Source organism: Colias croceus, chromosome 10 (assembly GCF_905220415.1).
Source record: "Colias croceus chromosome 10, ilColCroc2.1".
Taxonomy (NCBI): domain Eukaryota; kingdom Metazoa; phylum Arthropoda; class Insecta; order Lepidoptera; family Pieridae; genus Colias; species Colias croceus.
In genome coordinates this window covers 3,689,702-3,706,701 of record NC_059546.1, presented here as the reverse complement: position 1 = coordinate 3,706,701, position 17,000 = coordinate 3,689,702, and the positions used below count along the sequence as shown (strand labels likewise).

General features: G+C 32.7%; 2 protein-coding genes across 3 annotated transcripts; both read right to left on the bottom strand.

Moving 5' to 3' along the window:
* Positions 1-2,728: 2,728 nt before the first annotated feature.
* LOC123695080 (protein CREG1) lies at positions 2,729-8,549 on the bottom strand. Its single transcript, XM_045640782.1, has 6 exons — positions 8,366-8,549; positions 6,224-6,419; positions 5,795-5,949; positions 4,902-5,021; positions 4,254-4,335; positions 2,729-2,934 (listed from the first exon to the last, which is right to left on the bottom strand). Exons 2-6 carry the CDS (start codon positions 6,414-6,416, stop codon positions 2,780-2,782), a joined length of 705 nt encoding a protein of 234 aa, XP_045496738.1. The 5' UTR covers positions 6,417-6,419; positions 8,366-8,549; the 3' UTR covers positions 2,729-2,779.
* Positions 8,550-9,946: 1,397 nt separating this feature from the next.
* Positions 9,947-15,696, bottom strand: LOC123694902 (cleavage stimulation factor subunit 2 tau variant). 2 transcript variants are annotated; one of them, XM_045640520.1, is made up of 11 exons: positions 15,464-15,696; positions 15,106-15,374; positions 14,392-14,517; positions 14,028-14,135; positions 13,524-13,608; positions 13,257-13,310; positions 12,601-12,742; positions 11,688-11,720; positions 10,826-10,932; positions 10,513-10,598; positions 9,947-10,117 (listed from the first exon to the last, which is right to left on the bottom strand). In XM_045640520.1, the coding sequence occupies exons 1-11, from the start codon at positions 15,525-15,527 to the stop codon at positions 9,998-10,000; spliced, it is 1,194 nt and encodes a 397-aa protein (XP_045496476.1). In that variant the 5' UTR covers positions 15,528-15,696; the 3' UTR covers positions 9,947-9,997. The 2 variants fall into 2 exon arrangements, with proteins under 2 accessions (XP_045496476.1, XP_045496477.1); XM_045640521.1 differs by lacking the exon at positions 11,688-11,720 and having other exon boundaries at positions 15,464-15,695.
* Positions 15,697-17,000: the final 1,304 nt, after the last annotated feature.

The following is a 17,000-nucleotide window of genomic DNA, read 5'->3' as shown; positions in this document are numbered from 1 at the left end:
TAATATGCACACGTTTCTTAAATCACTTCACACCTAAATGATTTTATGATAAAACTTATCGTTTCAGTATAAATCGCGAAATCACCTATTTTTTTATTTATTTATAACCTGGAATATGTTTTTTAATTCACGTACCGGAATGACAGTTAATTTTGAATTTTATTTTTAGTAATCCTTATTCCTTTGAACAATTTTACTAATTTTCTGCTGGATATGAAATTTTGTAGTTTTGAAGGTCCTAGAATTTAGTGAACTCTGTTCACACCGGACCATTTCTATACGAATAGATGACAAGCGTTTTGACTTTTGCCATTTGCCTAGGCTTTGAATAAATTATGTTAATAACGCACGCAATAATTTTGATCAATATGAAACGGCTACGAAAGAAAAAATCCAGATGCAAATTAAAAAGATAAATTTGAAAAAGAGAAAGTTATAAATTTATAAAAAATAGAAAAAATTCGATCACGAGGCGGGACTCGAACCCGCATCCTTCGCGCCATTCCGGGGCGGATGCTTGACCAACTCAGCCACTCGTGACCCGCCGGAGCAACCGAATTTATTCTATTCCTTCAGTTTTATGTGTCTTAAGGGACACACCGCACGCCATCTATTGAGATGATTTAACAACCATCTCAACCAATATGAAGCACTTTTCAGTGAATACAATATTGTAACGATGGAACACGACCTTTTTTGTTGAATTTATATTTTATTTATAAAGCATTTGACTGCCATAAAACCTAAAATATAAATTCAAAGAGAAAGGTAATTTGAAAAAGTAATTCTTAAAATATTTCTTAATTAAATTTAATTAAAGTCAACTTTGGAGCGCCATTACAGCAGCAGCGTTTCAAATGAATTATATAAAAAAAAATAAGGAAAAAAAGTTTCCTCAAAAGACCATATTATAATACAAGATTGGTCATAAGTAACTTTTTTGTAAAATGTATAAAAAAATGGAGCAAAAATTTTACATAGAAATTTTCTTTAAGTTTTCTTATTACTTCTTTAAGTTTCAATTTAGGGCAAAAACATATATAATTGTGGGAAAAAATTTGCGTACCTTGTTTGATTTCTTTATATTTCAAAGGGGCCCCCAATTCTTGTGTGCCCAAGGGCCCCGGCATAGTCTAAGACGGCCCTGGTTCGAATCACTCGAATTATTCCATGTAATAACATAGATGTTTTGATTCGAATAAATCTGAAAATGATCTAACGTTCTGGCATTAAAAAGCTGAATTGCTTTTTAATAAAATATTTTGAGATTTATGTGAGAAAAATTGTCAGTCCTATATCTCCTCCAGGGGGGCCCCCTGACGATGGGGGGCCCTGGGCACTGGCCCCCTGTGCCCCTATGGTAAAGACGGCACTGGTTATAATTAATTATAATACATATACCTATTACTCGTCAAATTGAAATGTTTCGTTTAACTACGTACGTATAGGTAGCTTTTAAGTCTTGTATATTAACTATTAATCTACCAATAAGTGCGCTTTGGATCTAATTATAGAATTTGTTAATAGGTCCATATTTTTGTTGAAAGATAGGACGAATAATCATCTTCCAATGTGGCAAGTATGGCGAATAACTGTATTCGGACGTTTTTGTTGTGGTTGTTAATTTCAAATATTTTTTGTTTAAGAAAGCATAGATTACAATAATTATTACTCAAAAAAAGGTTGTGATTGATTCCTTTTTTATAAGTAATATTTTGCACTAAATTTAAATTTGTTTATTTGTCTAAAATGTTGTTAAGTGTACCTACACAAAACCTTTTAACATTTTGATACTTATGTAATTAAATTAATATTGTATGAAAAATATATTTATGATTTTATTTATAAACAAAACATACATTATATCAAACATGTTTCTTGTAATGTAACTAAGTGAAGTAGGCAGAAGAATTTTTTTTTACTGAAGTTATTAAATATAGGAAACTGATATTATGCTCTATAATAATTTATATGAATGAATATTACCAAAAAAATCCCAGTTAATAAAGTTAAAGAACTCAAAGTTAACGCGATCTTATAACGACTACAATTTCTAAAATTATTACCTACCCTGTATCATGTATCGAAGATGTTTAAATATGCATAGTTTTTAAAAATGTCTCTATCTGCAATTAACTCTATAACTCTAAGGCCCGGATTTTATCCGTGTTCTTATTGCGTTGTCTCCTTGGCGGTCACTCATTTAATTTTTGCCGCCTTTACCAAACTACCTATTCGATATATTGGCTCACCGTCTAAAGTAATGTAATAATAGACAATAGTACATAGAACGATAATGTTATATAAGATTTAATCGGATAGCAAGTAGAAGAGATAAAGAAAGAGATGATAGAAAAATTTTCATTTTTGTGAGATATCTTAACAAAAATTTGCCTTATAAATTTGGTATACCTAATCACCCTTATTCCAAAGCCGCCTCTTCTCCTATCACCGGCAAGAATCAACAGTTATTATTATAATTGTTAATGCAAACATGATGCAAACTGAATAAAGAGATTGTTTTATTTACTAGGTAGTTACAAGAACATGATAAAATATCGATATCTTATGAATTTTGTTTATTATAGTTTTTACTTTTAAAAAATAATATTATTAAGAAATGGGTTGTATTATCTAAAGGGTAAAATAAAGACATATTAAACAGATTACCAATTTTATTGTTTCATAATATAAAATTAGTAAAAAATATATCTTCGCTACAACCCCGTTGTTTATTTGTATGTATCATATACATAATATTAGTATATACTTTTAGTATCTAATTAAGTCTTCTGTGGTTGAAATTATCAAGCATTTCAGTTCCTGTATAGTTATATGCGAGATAATCTCTAACTGATACGTATTTAGCGCCGCCGAACCAATCCACCATTGCTATTTGAGCAATCTTCATTTTGGTGATGAACCAGTCGTGATCTGAAAAATAACGTGATAATTAAAATTAAGTAAAGGTGATATTCTACTCTTCTAACATATACCTACATTTCATTCAACAACCCCTTTAATCGTTCTAGAATCTAGATGGTTCAAGTAAGTTCACCTACTCTCCACTTTAGAATTTAGATCATTGCGTAAATGCGCTCGAACATTCCATTTACTGAGGACACGTGTTAAAAACCCTGATAAAAAATTTACTATACATACATATGTATATCCTTTAACTAGGTACGTATTTCTCGATCCCATTTGCAATTTTTGGAGGATCCGAATTCCAAACTATCATTAGATATGCTAATATGTATAAACATATTATGACTAATGCACACGGTACATGTATTGACTATTGCATAATTTATAACGTTCTCAACGGAACTTGTCTGCAAAAAAGCAAAGTCCTTGTTACACGATTAACTGGTTTGTTTTAAATAGCCTGAACCAGCCTTCCGCATATACACTGGGGACTGGGGAGATAAGATAACTTTCTCACAGCTGCCTTTTGAAGCATGAAATTCATGTTATATTATGAACTCTAGACTTAAAATTATTTAATCCTGCTCATATATATATGTATGTGTTTCGGATTATATACCTACGATGAAAATCGGCGAATGTTGAATTATTAATAATAGACGATGAACTTATTAATATGTCATGTCTGAACATTCAATAACCATTGTATTATCATAATTATTATCAGTTGTATCCTTGTATTGCTTTATATGTTTACTGTGTATTTAAGCACAGTAAACATGGCAATTTATTGCAAAAAAATTCTTATTTAAACTCTCAAAAGGAGCTGATTGTAGTCGATTCACATTATGTTGATACTTTTAAATTCTTGGTCAATTATTTTTTATTTATTTATTAGTTATTACTAAACATATCTACAATATATTTCAGGTTAGATTATATCTCAGGTTATATTATTATTTAATCAATCACGTAGTTAAAACATTTTGCAAAAATGTTATCTTCAGTCTTCACACCTTGACCCGATCTTATCGAAGCTAGGTCCATTAATCATGTCACGTTCGTTTTCTGGTCATTTCTTTATCTATGTTATTTAAAAACTATCACCCATTCTTAAAATAGCTTAAAGGATTATTATTTTCGCAGACTTACATTTTTAGGTCTGCCAATATCATATACATTCATATTATGTGGATAAATGTCGTATCTAAACCATATTATTTTCATGATTACAGTTTAATACCTCCCGTATCAGGATACTTATAGAATCCGTATATTTATCATCCATTATCCAGTGAATAAAATATATCCAAATAAATACGAACCGGTTGGCCATGTCGCCATCGCAGGATGTCTTTCAAACAAAGCGGCCTTCGCGAAATTAAACTCTGATGTGCCTTCTTTGACCTGTTGATTACAATAACTTTATTATAACACAAATATTCAGTCTTAGATATATAAAACTATGTACTAAAACTGTATTCTCTAAGATATATTGCTAATATTTGATTATCTTTTTATTTGTCTGCGAATACTATCCCAAAAAGGAGGCAAAAAAATCAGTGATTGAGTTATTCAATTAGCAAAAAATCTTGCAAATACATTTGTCTATTTTTTGTACTTTAACGTATGTTACCTACTTTACCTTGAACTGTAAATTAGCAATACATAATATCATGAATATTAATAAGATACAGCTTGCTTGTTTGCTTTGATTTCTTAATGATGAAGCCAGTCTGATTTTTTAACACACTTAACAATGTTAGCATATTTTCTACTTTAGGAGACAATCTTTAGTTGCAACGTTTGATAATAACAAAATATATAGGTAGATACCTAAAATACAATTTAATTTTTTTAATGCCCAAGATTTTGGCTGACAAAAATCAGTTATTTCAAATGTAAATTTCGTTTGTATTTGATTACATATGATAGCAAATATATTGAAAAATGAATACATAACAAAATGATACCTTTTTCATTTTTCCCGACAGCATAAGACGAGTGCATCTCGGATCTTCCGGGTCGTATTTTTGGTTCTCACAAAATCTTGTTTCTTCCAAAGACACCAAAATAGTTGCGCGCGTGTTTTTCTGTAAAAAAATTATTTTGAACTTCATATTTCTTGTACAACTATTTTATTTATTCTTTAGGAATAATCATTGTGTTTGAAGCAATTACAGGTCTTATACCTATAATTGCTAACAGGAAATAAGTACATGTGGAAGTAATATTTTTCCTCCGAATACGGAAAAAGGACACCCAAAGCATGTTTTTATGATGCCAGAATTTTTATTTTTTAATTCAATTAATTGCAATTAAAAATTTACGCAAATAGCGGTTTATTCGATTTAATTTAATAACACCGTAGTAGGTATAGAATAAAGACAGATGCAAAAATTAACTTATATCGTCGAGTTGAAGAAAAAAATATATCTCAGTAAAGCTTTGTTTTATGCAAGTAATAAACTGTAATTCCTGACCAATGGTAATATTAATAGGTAACACTTAACATTTTATCGTCGTTATGTTTTGTATACGTAATATGTATTGAACATTACGTTTATCATTGCTATGTAAATATGCTAAAGTATTTTTGATAACGCACGCCAGTAAACAGATATAGTTAAGTAGGTACCTTTGTAAACGTGGATTTGTTTTTTTTTTTCGGTGACAAAGCTTACTAAAAATTCGGTAACTATATCAACAAGAAGAACAGACAGGACTTCAAAGTAAACTACAAGATAAACGTTGTATAGACGTCTTATTTTAACAAGGGCATGGCTTAGGGCATGGGCATGGTGAAGACAATAGAATAATAGATAAGAAATGCATTCCAATGATTTCAAAATTCGAATCAACTTACCGCTAAATCACGAGCTGTGAAGTCCAGAGGTGACATATAGAAATAGGGGACTCCAGTGGAATTGGCGAGTGAACCATCGACCACAGATTTAACATTAGAGAAGGGGAAACCTTCTATCGCTGGTAGCACGGATATAGTTGCAATCGAAGCCCAATCTGTAAAAGTCCCGTTACAGTTGACGTTCCTCTTATAAAAATAACCCGGTTTATATGGGACCTAATGATCCCACGTACCTAAAATAATGCAAAAATTATCTTGCTCTCTATTTCCATAGGTAATCATACTTTATAAGTTTATAGTAATACCTAACATTGGTATTTCAGCACGTTTACGAATGTTACTTATAAATTATAAGCTATAGGCTATAACAGTAGTCATTGTATTTTGTAACTACATAATTCATTATCATTCAGAATAAATAATACATACCGCAATTATGAAGCACGTATCTAGCCATAGCAACTAGTTTGGTGTGGTCTGGGGGCCCAACCTTGTGTTCCCTGTGATGGGGACGCCGAGTTGAGATTTCATTGGACAAGTCTTGATTTTGATAATTTATTCCGTACCTACATTCTCCGTATATGTTTAACAGACTAACCGCGACTATGAATAATTTCCACATTTTCTAAAACAGAAATTAAATATTCATAATATAATAATTATATAGTTATTTGAAGATAAAATATATTAGATAAGTAGTTAGTTAGTTACTTAAATAAATTATTTTAATAAAAATGTAAAACAGATTTTAAAAGCGATGTTCATGTTCATGTAACTATATTGGTGCTAAAATTGATTGCAATGTTATGTCTGGTTTTTCCATGATATGAATTAATGATAAAAATAAATACAATTTATATTTATTAGCCAAGTATCAACACCGTTTGGTTAAAATTCTACAGGAACGTTCAACTTTTTGGTATTAAAAGTTGAACGTTCCTGTAGATTTTATTGGGAAATGAATCTGTACGAGATAGAAATAAAAGATCTTCACTAAACGGTTTAAGACGCAAATATGTAAAACTGAACATTTTTAAATCGATAGTTATATAAATTTCATGAAACTAGTGCCTGACGTAGGTTATATTGATTTAATTTCCCATACATACCTAATACATATGAAATTTGTGTGTTGTTAAACAATTTATTAGTCACAATACTAAATGGCACTTAACGATCTCGATATAAAACTATCACAACTTGTTAGCGGCTACATGATGATAATATAAGTCTAAAGTCTTAGTCTTAAGTCTAGACTAAAGTGCTTACCTACCTACCTTGAAAATCTTAAAATACGATGCCGTATTTAGTCAGTCATTAGATTTATAGTTTATACAATTATTAATAATGTGGTCAGAGAATTAGCGAGCGAGTGTTTATTATTTGTATATCGAGGCCCTGCCTACATAACAGTCTACATTCGAACATAACAATTTTTTGTGCATGTGTGGACGACTTTTAGTTATTTTATTTTTATATGTCGTTTGTAAACGTTTGCCAAACTGTTTCTTTCACTGGTGGCAGCAGGACCTTAAAAGGGGGGGGGGGGGGGGCATCCCGCCCAAATCATGACATATTAGGTATGGTACCGTATATGGGGACAAGATAAGTGGCTTAGTGCTGTGGATGATCATTCCTATTGCAAAGATAAATAATGAGCACTTCGAACTTTTATCATAATGTCGCGGTCGGACGATTCTAATTACGATGTGACGCAGGGAGAGTCAAGAGTGCAAACGAACGTGCAATTATTTTTTTGGGGAATTTTAAGAATCTACCTATTTATTTGCACATAATACAGATCACAATTCAAGATCAAGGAAGAAAACCGGCATGTCCAAGAATTAAAAGACATGACCACACCCGCAGCAACGTGGTGCACCATCTTAGGAGGACCGCGGTGGCCGTAGGTAGGTAGGTATATTGGAAATAAATACCTATAGCCTGGTGATGATTATGAAGAGGAAATCGAGATGTCATACTGACGGCAGACACTAGTGTTTCAAAATTGTTCAAAATATATGGATCGTAAAGTATTATCCTATGGGTATGGGAATAAACGGTTTTATCGCGGTAGAGAGTAGACTTTTTTTGCGGGAAGTCAATCTCCCGGATTAGCGGGAGTTATGAATTAAATACGTTAATTCTAGTATTTTGCAAAGGAGCCCGTAGAGGTGACTCGCATATTAGGTATATTATTTCTGGCCTCAGTTGTGTTTTAGTATTTAATGATGATTTTCCTTATACGTTTTAAATAGAACGTTTACTATTTACCACGTTTATCTCTCTAATGTCTAGATATATGTATAGACGCGAAAAACACATTTATTTGGCTATTTGTCAAAAACTTGTTTCAAAGTCTTCAAAGATGCGCATTAATAATAGAATTCATTAATGAAATCAATTGAATATTTATGTTTTAAAAAATTAAACAAACTAATTAATCCGTCCTTAAACATTCAGCAATTTATGAATACAGAAATAAATAATGTAATGCGAATAGGAAATAATGAATTGCATAAAATTACATGTGTTAAGACATTATTTCTTTCAATTTTAGTAAATACTTACGCTTTAAAAACAATGTAAGCAACACAAAATAAAACAGTTAAATCATGTATTTTAATATTTAGCAATGAATATTCACACGTTACGCGAACTGCGTAAACGCGGCAACCTAATAACGTCCACCTACTAAACTACACTTTGCCGAATGCCGTATGACGCAACTGTCAGCGGCAAATAGCCGGTGCGATTTCAATTTAAATTGGTGCCAGTGAAAAAGCACTCTTCAGTCTTCATAGCAAAATTTGTTTGTTTGGTTTGTTCCAATGACTAAGGAATCCTATTCATTGGTTTGTTCACAGAACAGTGGTTTGTTCAAGGCACTTGACAGATTACACTGTCAATATCACGTCAATGTCATGTTCATTGCAATTACCCAAGAACTTAGATCCCAAGAAGCTTAGGGTGTATTCAGAAAGAAAGCTTGAAACTTATAAGCGCTTATCGGTGCTTGTCAAGAAGCTTATAGTGCTTGTCAATGCTGGTTTTGACAAGCTTGTCAATGCTGGTTTTGACAAGCTGGTTTGAGCATTGACAAGCGCCGATAAGCGCTTATAAGTTTCAAGCTTTCTTTCTGAATACGCCCTTAGATCTCACAGTTTTATCTAATAGGTACACTCGATGAACGTTGACTTGTCACGGGAAGGTATGACCTTGAATGACGCCTGGTTGTTTTTTTGTCCCTTTCACACCTAACTTGGCAAGTTGGTGTGAAAGGGATGAAGGAACAACCAGGTGTCATTCAAGGTCATACCTTCCCGTGACTTGTCAACGTTCATAGTGCAATCTCCAGTGTATTAGATATAAGCACAGATATAAGCTTCTTGCAATTACCAAAAGGAAATTACGAATATTTGTATGGTGAAGGCGTGGCTTTTGGTTGTAACTTTTCAAAGAAAAAATTGGCAACATTGTTAACACCGTAATCAAGTTTTTCTATTGCATAGCGGTGCATGCAACAAATTTGTTCTAGGTATCCGAGAAAACTAGGCTATCCACTTTAGTGGCATGGTACTTATAACATTGATAGCGTTTAGCTCTGTGGTTTAGCTACTATTATGTATTCTGTGACATTGAGCAATAATCCATAGATAGGTACTTAAAAAGTTAAGACTATTAGGTACTTGGAGTATTTTTCTCTAATATTATATTTAATAGAAAGAAAAATACTCCAAGTTTAGTCTTTACTAATAAGTAAAGACTAAAGTTCGTTAAAGCAATACAGATTAAACATTGTTAACAGATTTATACAGAATTTCAATACACTAATCAAATGTTAATTTCATTGTTTTCAAAGGTGAATAAAGGTGGGTCAACGATCTCAATATGTTCTACAACGTGTCTACATCCAATCCATACTAATATTATAAATGCGAAAGTAACTCAGTCTGTCTGTCTGTTACTCAATCACGCCTTAACTACTGAACCAATTTGCATGAAATTTGGTATATAGATAATTTGATACCCGAGAAAGGACATATGATAGGTTTTATCCCGGAAATCCCACGAGAACGGAACTATGCGGGTTTTTCTTTGACTGCGCGGGCGGTGCCGCGGGTGGAAAGCTAGTACTGAAATAAAACGAAATTTCTCTTAAAATATTTATTACGCATAAAATATTTTTATCATTTTGACAAATTAGCGCTGTGTGCTCTTAGCGATTTGTTCTTTCAGCATAAGTATACTGGAGCGTTGTTCTGGCGGTAGAAGGGCTATCTGTTCATCAGATAACTGGAGCACTTGCATTATCAAAGCAGCCTGTGAATAATAAACGATAATACAGTTTAAGGTTGTTAAAAGCCTAAGCTAAAACAACATACACAATGCCTAAGGTTTTGTGTAAGACATGTTTACACAAAACCCAATTATTAAAATTATTACACAAAAACTAATTATAAAAAAAAAAAATTTTCAAGTGGCTCATACATATAAATATAATGTAGTATTGTGATTTAAATAAGTTGATGTTTCACACGATAATTATAATAAATATACATTACTTATATAAAAAAGAACAATCTTTATAATACTTGAAACATTTTTTTTAATTCGAAAAGGCACAAGGGCCTTTTTTTCAAATTATCCATAATTATTAAATTAAACTTTAATTTTAAGGAAACATTTAGGAATTGCAAATAAATAATTATTCTTACCTTTTCTTGATCCGATGCACCAGAAGGTATGCCTTGAATAGTTCTCGCCTGCGCGACGCTGGGCATTCCCGGAGGCATTTGCGGAGCTACAAATGATAATGATTAAAAATTTATCGTATTTTTGTTATTTTTAGGACAAAGACAGATAACAGGAGACATTTCTGAATGTTATAAATAAGCAAAAAAACTACTGAAGCGATTCAAAAAATTTATTTCACCTGCATAATAATTATATCCTATTTCTGAGTGGTCACTCATAACATGAAACTATATTTCATTTACGAAATGGTAAAAATTATTAAATATAACTTACGTGGCTGCTGCATTTTAGTTTGCGTCCTTGGATCGTTGGGACGGACGCGAGGATCAGCGTTGAATCCTGCTTGCATGTTCGCTAGACGAGGATCACGCGGGAACATTCTAGAATTTTGTATTAAACAATGATTAAAAAAAAGCTATGTGTGCTATCAATATTGTCAATGACAGTGCTTTTGCCTTTACATACACAATTAAAAAAAAACTAAACAATGAATCTGGCATGTTGTAGTTGGAATTTTAAGATATTGTGTATGATTGATTAATTTATGAATTTTTGTTGGAGTTAAGTTTTAAGGGCGGCCGTACACGGACCGCTTCAAGCAGTTGAGGCAGACGGCTTAAAGCCACGACCGCGCGGTAAACTATAACCATTCATTCACTGCCGTGCACAGACTGCTCGAGTAGTCGCGACCGCTTCAAACCGTCAACTGCATGACGAAATTCCACGCTGCCGTTGACGGCTCGCGAGCGGTCGTGAGGCATACACTGACTGCTCGAGCCTTTGACTGCGCTAGAACCGTCGATGGCTCCCTATCCCCCTAAAAATCAATGACTTGACTAGTCAAAAAAATCAACCGCTAGAGCGTTGGTAGCGACGGCTCGAGCAGTCAACGACCGACCGCTCGAGCAGTCCGTGTACGTCGCTCAGCCGTTAACTGCTCGAGCTGCCCGTGTACGGCCGCTCTAAAGGTAGCTATCATGCTCACGCATGCAGGAAAATATGTCACTGTAAGTGATAAACAATGAAAATGGAGAAGTAAAAATATGTGCTCATGTTTGTAAAATAAATCTATGATGATATATTGGTGGGAGTTTGAACTAAGTAGGTACTTCAGGGGTTTCCAAACAATGCTTACCTCTCAATCGGACTTTCCGTAGGGTGAGTAGGTCTTAAAATAATACATTTAAATTTACGCAATTCTTAAGATTTGAAGTAATTGTAAACAGAAAGGGGAAGATAAGTCACATACTTTGGAGAAAGACGCGGGTTCTAAAATGTCCCATTTATAAAGCCTTTGAATGCTATAAAAACAAAATATCAAAGATATACATAGTTGTTAAATACCTATTATGCATCGTGACTTCACGTGACTTTAAAGGGGTGAAAATATAGCTCCTTCGGAGTAAAAAAAAATAAACATTACCTAGCCGAAACTTTATAGTTTCAGAAATATTTGACATTTTATTTTTTTTGTAAATTTGCCAAATTCTTCGAGTTTGAGTTTAAGTTGGTTTATCACTCATGCGTCTTAGGCTGGTTGCAGAGCTTGACCGACCGTCAGTGCGTACCGTCGGTCCTGACGATACGCATCAACAATTGTATGACATGACACTAATGCGCATGACAATACGCGTGCGTATGGTCGGTCTAGCTATGAACGGTTTTATTTATTTATTTATTTATTTACCAAGGATAGCCAACAATTGTTTACACTATATATGGCATGAAAGGAAAAATACAATTTAACTTATCAAGTGTAACAATTACTTACAGGCTAACACTACATGCTTTTGAAAACGGTTATGACTTATGAACATTAAAAAAAAAAAAAGACTGATAAATACACAAGATAACGTTTAACAAATTATCAACAGAATATCTATAATTTATGAATTTCCATACATATGACAAGCGCGACTGACGTACGCACTGATGGTCGGTCAAGCTCTGCAACCAGCCTTAGCGTGATAGATTGGCATAAATTTGAGTAGCCCTTATTTTGAGTACGCTCCTAAGTTTGAGTAAGCCCTTGAGTTTGAGTTACTCACGGGTCAGGCTGCGGCGGCGGCACGGGGTGCGGCATGGGCGGCAAGCTGCGCATGTCCTGGTCGTGCATCGGCGGCGCGCGGGCACTGCGCAGGTCCACGTCCATGTTCATCGGGGACATTCCAGACATTTGGGGCGGACGGGCTGCAGGGAACATGTGTTATTAATACAATTTCAATATAAAAAAACGCATTTTGTATTTAATTTCAAAATTTATACTCGCGTAAAATAGTATTAAAGTTATTTCACGTAATAAAAAAAAAGAGTGTGTGTACTTATGTACACGCATTAGAAGTTATACTTCTTTGGTGTATGGAAAAAAAATACTAGAATATACAACTTGAACATAGTTATATACCACCTAGAACTAACTTCATGCTGTTAAATTTAGGTGTCGGTGTGCGCGCGCATTGTAAAAATTCACTCTCATCGTTTTTCTCCATCGAGCCAAAAGAAGTATAACTTCAATAATTTTAAATACCACACTTGAATAGGATAAACTTTATTTTCGCTCAGCAAGCGTTTTCGATCTTTGAGAATAAGATATACACATAGACACACAAGTTGCACCCAGATAATCATATTATCTAATGTAATACATGGTTAACAGTTAAGTGAAAATTGTATTGATTTTGATAACTAACATAATTATACTTACGGACATATTGATTTGGAGGCGGCACTGGATTGTTTAGCATTGGTTGCGGCTGAGCTGTAAGTTATTGAAAAAAATTTTATAATTCCGCTATTAAAATGTATTTCGTTTTGTAAATCCATATTAAAATTGAAATACATATAATGCTTTATTATATTTTTCTCAACATCAGTTCACTAATGTTTTGTACATTATTTGGAATCATTCAATAATGAAACTAAAATTTAAGACACTTCAAATTTGTTTTAATTAAATCACATAATTTCATACCAGGTGGCGGTGGGTTATAAGGTTGTGGTGGTTTATCACCAGGCTGCAACGGTGGTGGTACTGGATTACTGGGATGTAACATGCTCTGAAAAATTATTCATATTCTTTTAGGTATCAAATAAAAATGATGTCACAATATTCAGCTTACGCTAACTTCGGATTTCTACTTACAATGTTCAATGGTATCGATTTTTGTAAAATTTTCAAAGCTAACTGGTTCGTAATGCCTCATACATACGTAACGATTTACATACATACGTACGTATGAGGCATATTTAGGCTGATTGTATCTGTATGAAATTTGGTATAGAAAGTATATGCATAAATTTGCAATTCTTACATATTTTAAAGAATTAAGGATTACCTTTTTGGAATGAATCGCATAATACTTTACTGTAATTGATTTTTTTCTCCCTTATTCCATTAACCTACATCAAAAAAGTAATTCAAATACGAGATATAAAATTCAGTACTGCAAGGTAGAAATAACATTTTAATACTTACTGCTGCAGTAGCTGGATCAACAATTCTCATGATAACTTGAGCTTGTAGTAATGCATAAGCTAACTGTGGATTTTGAAGTAACATATTTCTCGCCTCAGTTGGATTGTTCTAGAAAAAAATAAATTTAATGTTGGATTGTTCTAGAAAAAAATAAAGTAAGAAGACTTTTAACAGCAAAAAGTTAGATGTACTATTTAATAAACTGGTGGAAATTTCATCTTCATAGGACCAACTCCTGCCATCCTTGTAATATTTGGAGTCACACTAAGCCCCCTCCCTGATATGCAAACAAGTTTTATTGGACCTTATGGATAGATATGGGAGGTGTCCTCATAAAATGGAATAAAATGTAATAATTATTAACCTGAATACAGAGTTTCATTTGTTTCATCAATTCAAACATTTGCTCTGGAGGTAATGTTGCAACTGCTTTGCTTATAGCTTCCGGAGCTTTGTCTGGATCTACTGGGTCGCCGTATGGATTTTCTACCTGTAAAAAAATAGAAACTGAAACAGGGTCTACTTGTATTCAATTTAATAATGATTTTTGTATATTTAATATTTATATGAAATAATATTAACAACCTATTTAATTAAAAAAACCAATGGACCCAAATACTCTGTTGCTGTTATTATACTTTCAGTGAATCAATAAATATCTCTAGGACACAGTCATGTGATAAAAGGATTTTAAATAATATTAAACTAGCATTCTGCAATTGTCTAAAGCTTATATACTTAAAAAAATTATATAAACTTTTCTCAACAAACACTCTTATTAATAATAAAGCAAAAAATAGACGGACAGATACAAAGCAGGGAGCTTCATCCATTTCAAATACAAAAAAAAAAGATGTGTGGCACTTGGGGACTGCCGCGGTAAAGCTATTGCATAGCATGCCTTCAAGCCATACCTTGCCTACCTGCCCATCGGAATGGGGAGCGTGAGGTTTTTTCGTTACGGAATTTCTTCAGATTCGGTCCCCGCGCTCAAGTCCCGCGATAGAAGCTATGCAATAGCTTAAAAGAAATCTTAACATTACTCCATTAAAGATGCCAATTTGGAAAAGAACTATACCTGTGGTCCTTGCATCAAAGCTTGCATTTCCATCCTTGACTTTTCTGTACAAGCATTATCAACTCTTAAGGATCGACCACCAATTTCATAGCCATTTAAATTTCTCATTGCACTCAAGGCAGTTTCTTGGTCCTTATATTCGCAGAATCCATATCCCTTAGGCTTGCCGGTTTCTCGGTCAAATACTAACTTAAAAGACAATACTGGGCCCACTTCACTGAATATATCTTTTAATTTCTCTTCAGTTGCTTCATACGGTATATTACCAACTGAAAAAGGGCAATGTTTTCATTACGTTATTATAATTATTACCTACCAACTTACTTAATATAAAACATTCGTAAAATGATTCATGTACCGAATACAGATCTCATGGATTTATCCATGATACTCTGTTCTTCCTTTTCTTTGTTTTTATCCATTTTGATTTAGATTTCTTTTTTTAAAAAAAGGTTTATTAATTAAACAACAATAAAATTGTTAAATATATTCAATTATTCGGAACTAAATGCACATCGAAGCCAATCGAAGCTTTAACCCACGGCTTTAACCCCAGCCGCCAAAACATTGAGGAATTGAATTGAGATTTGAGAATTGGCATTTGGTGGCATTTGGCAAGTGCTAAGTGTCATTAATTTGACAATTTTATTTTATACAAATAAAAAATAGTAAATATTCCATATCATCATAATCATCATGAGCGTTTTCACATTGTCCGGTCCGATATCGGATATCGGAAGCCGATAGCCGATATCCGATATCGGACACAATTTGCCCTTTCACATTATCCGATAATATCGTCCCGATATCATGAGTGTTGCCAGAAACTGGAAAAGTAGATATATGGAGAATTGAAAAAAAACAGTGGATGCATTTATGTTAAATAAACTTTATTTTAGATAAAATAAATAGTAATAAATAAACTATGTTTTTCAAACCGGTTTAATCTGCTGATTGCGGAGTTTGGATTTGTACCCTCTGCAGAGTCAGAATCTAGTTTCAATATTCAATTTCATTGTGAGGCTTGTTTTTTTTATATGCTGTTTTTCTTTTTTTAATAATAGAACATGTTGTGTGGTCGTAGTGAATTTTAGAACTTTTTTATATTAAATCATGTACGACTGTTATGTTCATAAACAAATAAAATAAAATAAAATTCAACTCAGTATTAAAGCGACGAAACTGGCAAATATAAATTCAAATTACATTTACAAATGTAGGTGTTGTTATTACAATTTTATAGTGCTAATAATAATATATATATATTATACCTATAAATAATAGGTAGAATGTACATCATTCTACCTATTATCTGGGTGTGCAAATATTAAACGAAATAAATTAAACTAAACTAATTCTTCGTTGTCACAGATTCCGCAATGTAATAAATTCTTGAATGTCATAAAATTGTTTCTCCATTAACTATTTCGTCAGTTTCTTCTAAAATATGTCATACTATTTTTGATGATTTATTGTACATGTTGGAAAGTGCAGTATATTTTGATACCTCGTTAACATAATATGCAAATTTACTTTTCCTTTCTTAAAATATTCTGGGTAGTATTTAACAAATATTATAACTACCCCTTTCTTTCCAAGCTAGAACCTATTTGAAAAATCAGTAGATCACCCGAAAAATCATAAGGTCTAGCAACACTGGTCATCATGGCAAACTATAATAAAAAACTTTATTTGTTGTATTTATTATATTTGAGACGTAAAAAAAGATATAGATATTTTTGTTTACTTCAGTTCAGCCAATTGCCGTATATTATAGGACGGTATTAAAATAGCTCCCGTAAAAATAGTATTTTTAATGCCTTTAAATACTTAAATGAATGTTTTCTTAATAAAAAGGTTTAAAGTAAATGAAAGGATTTTTTTTTTACATTTAG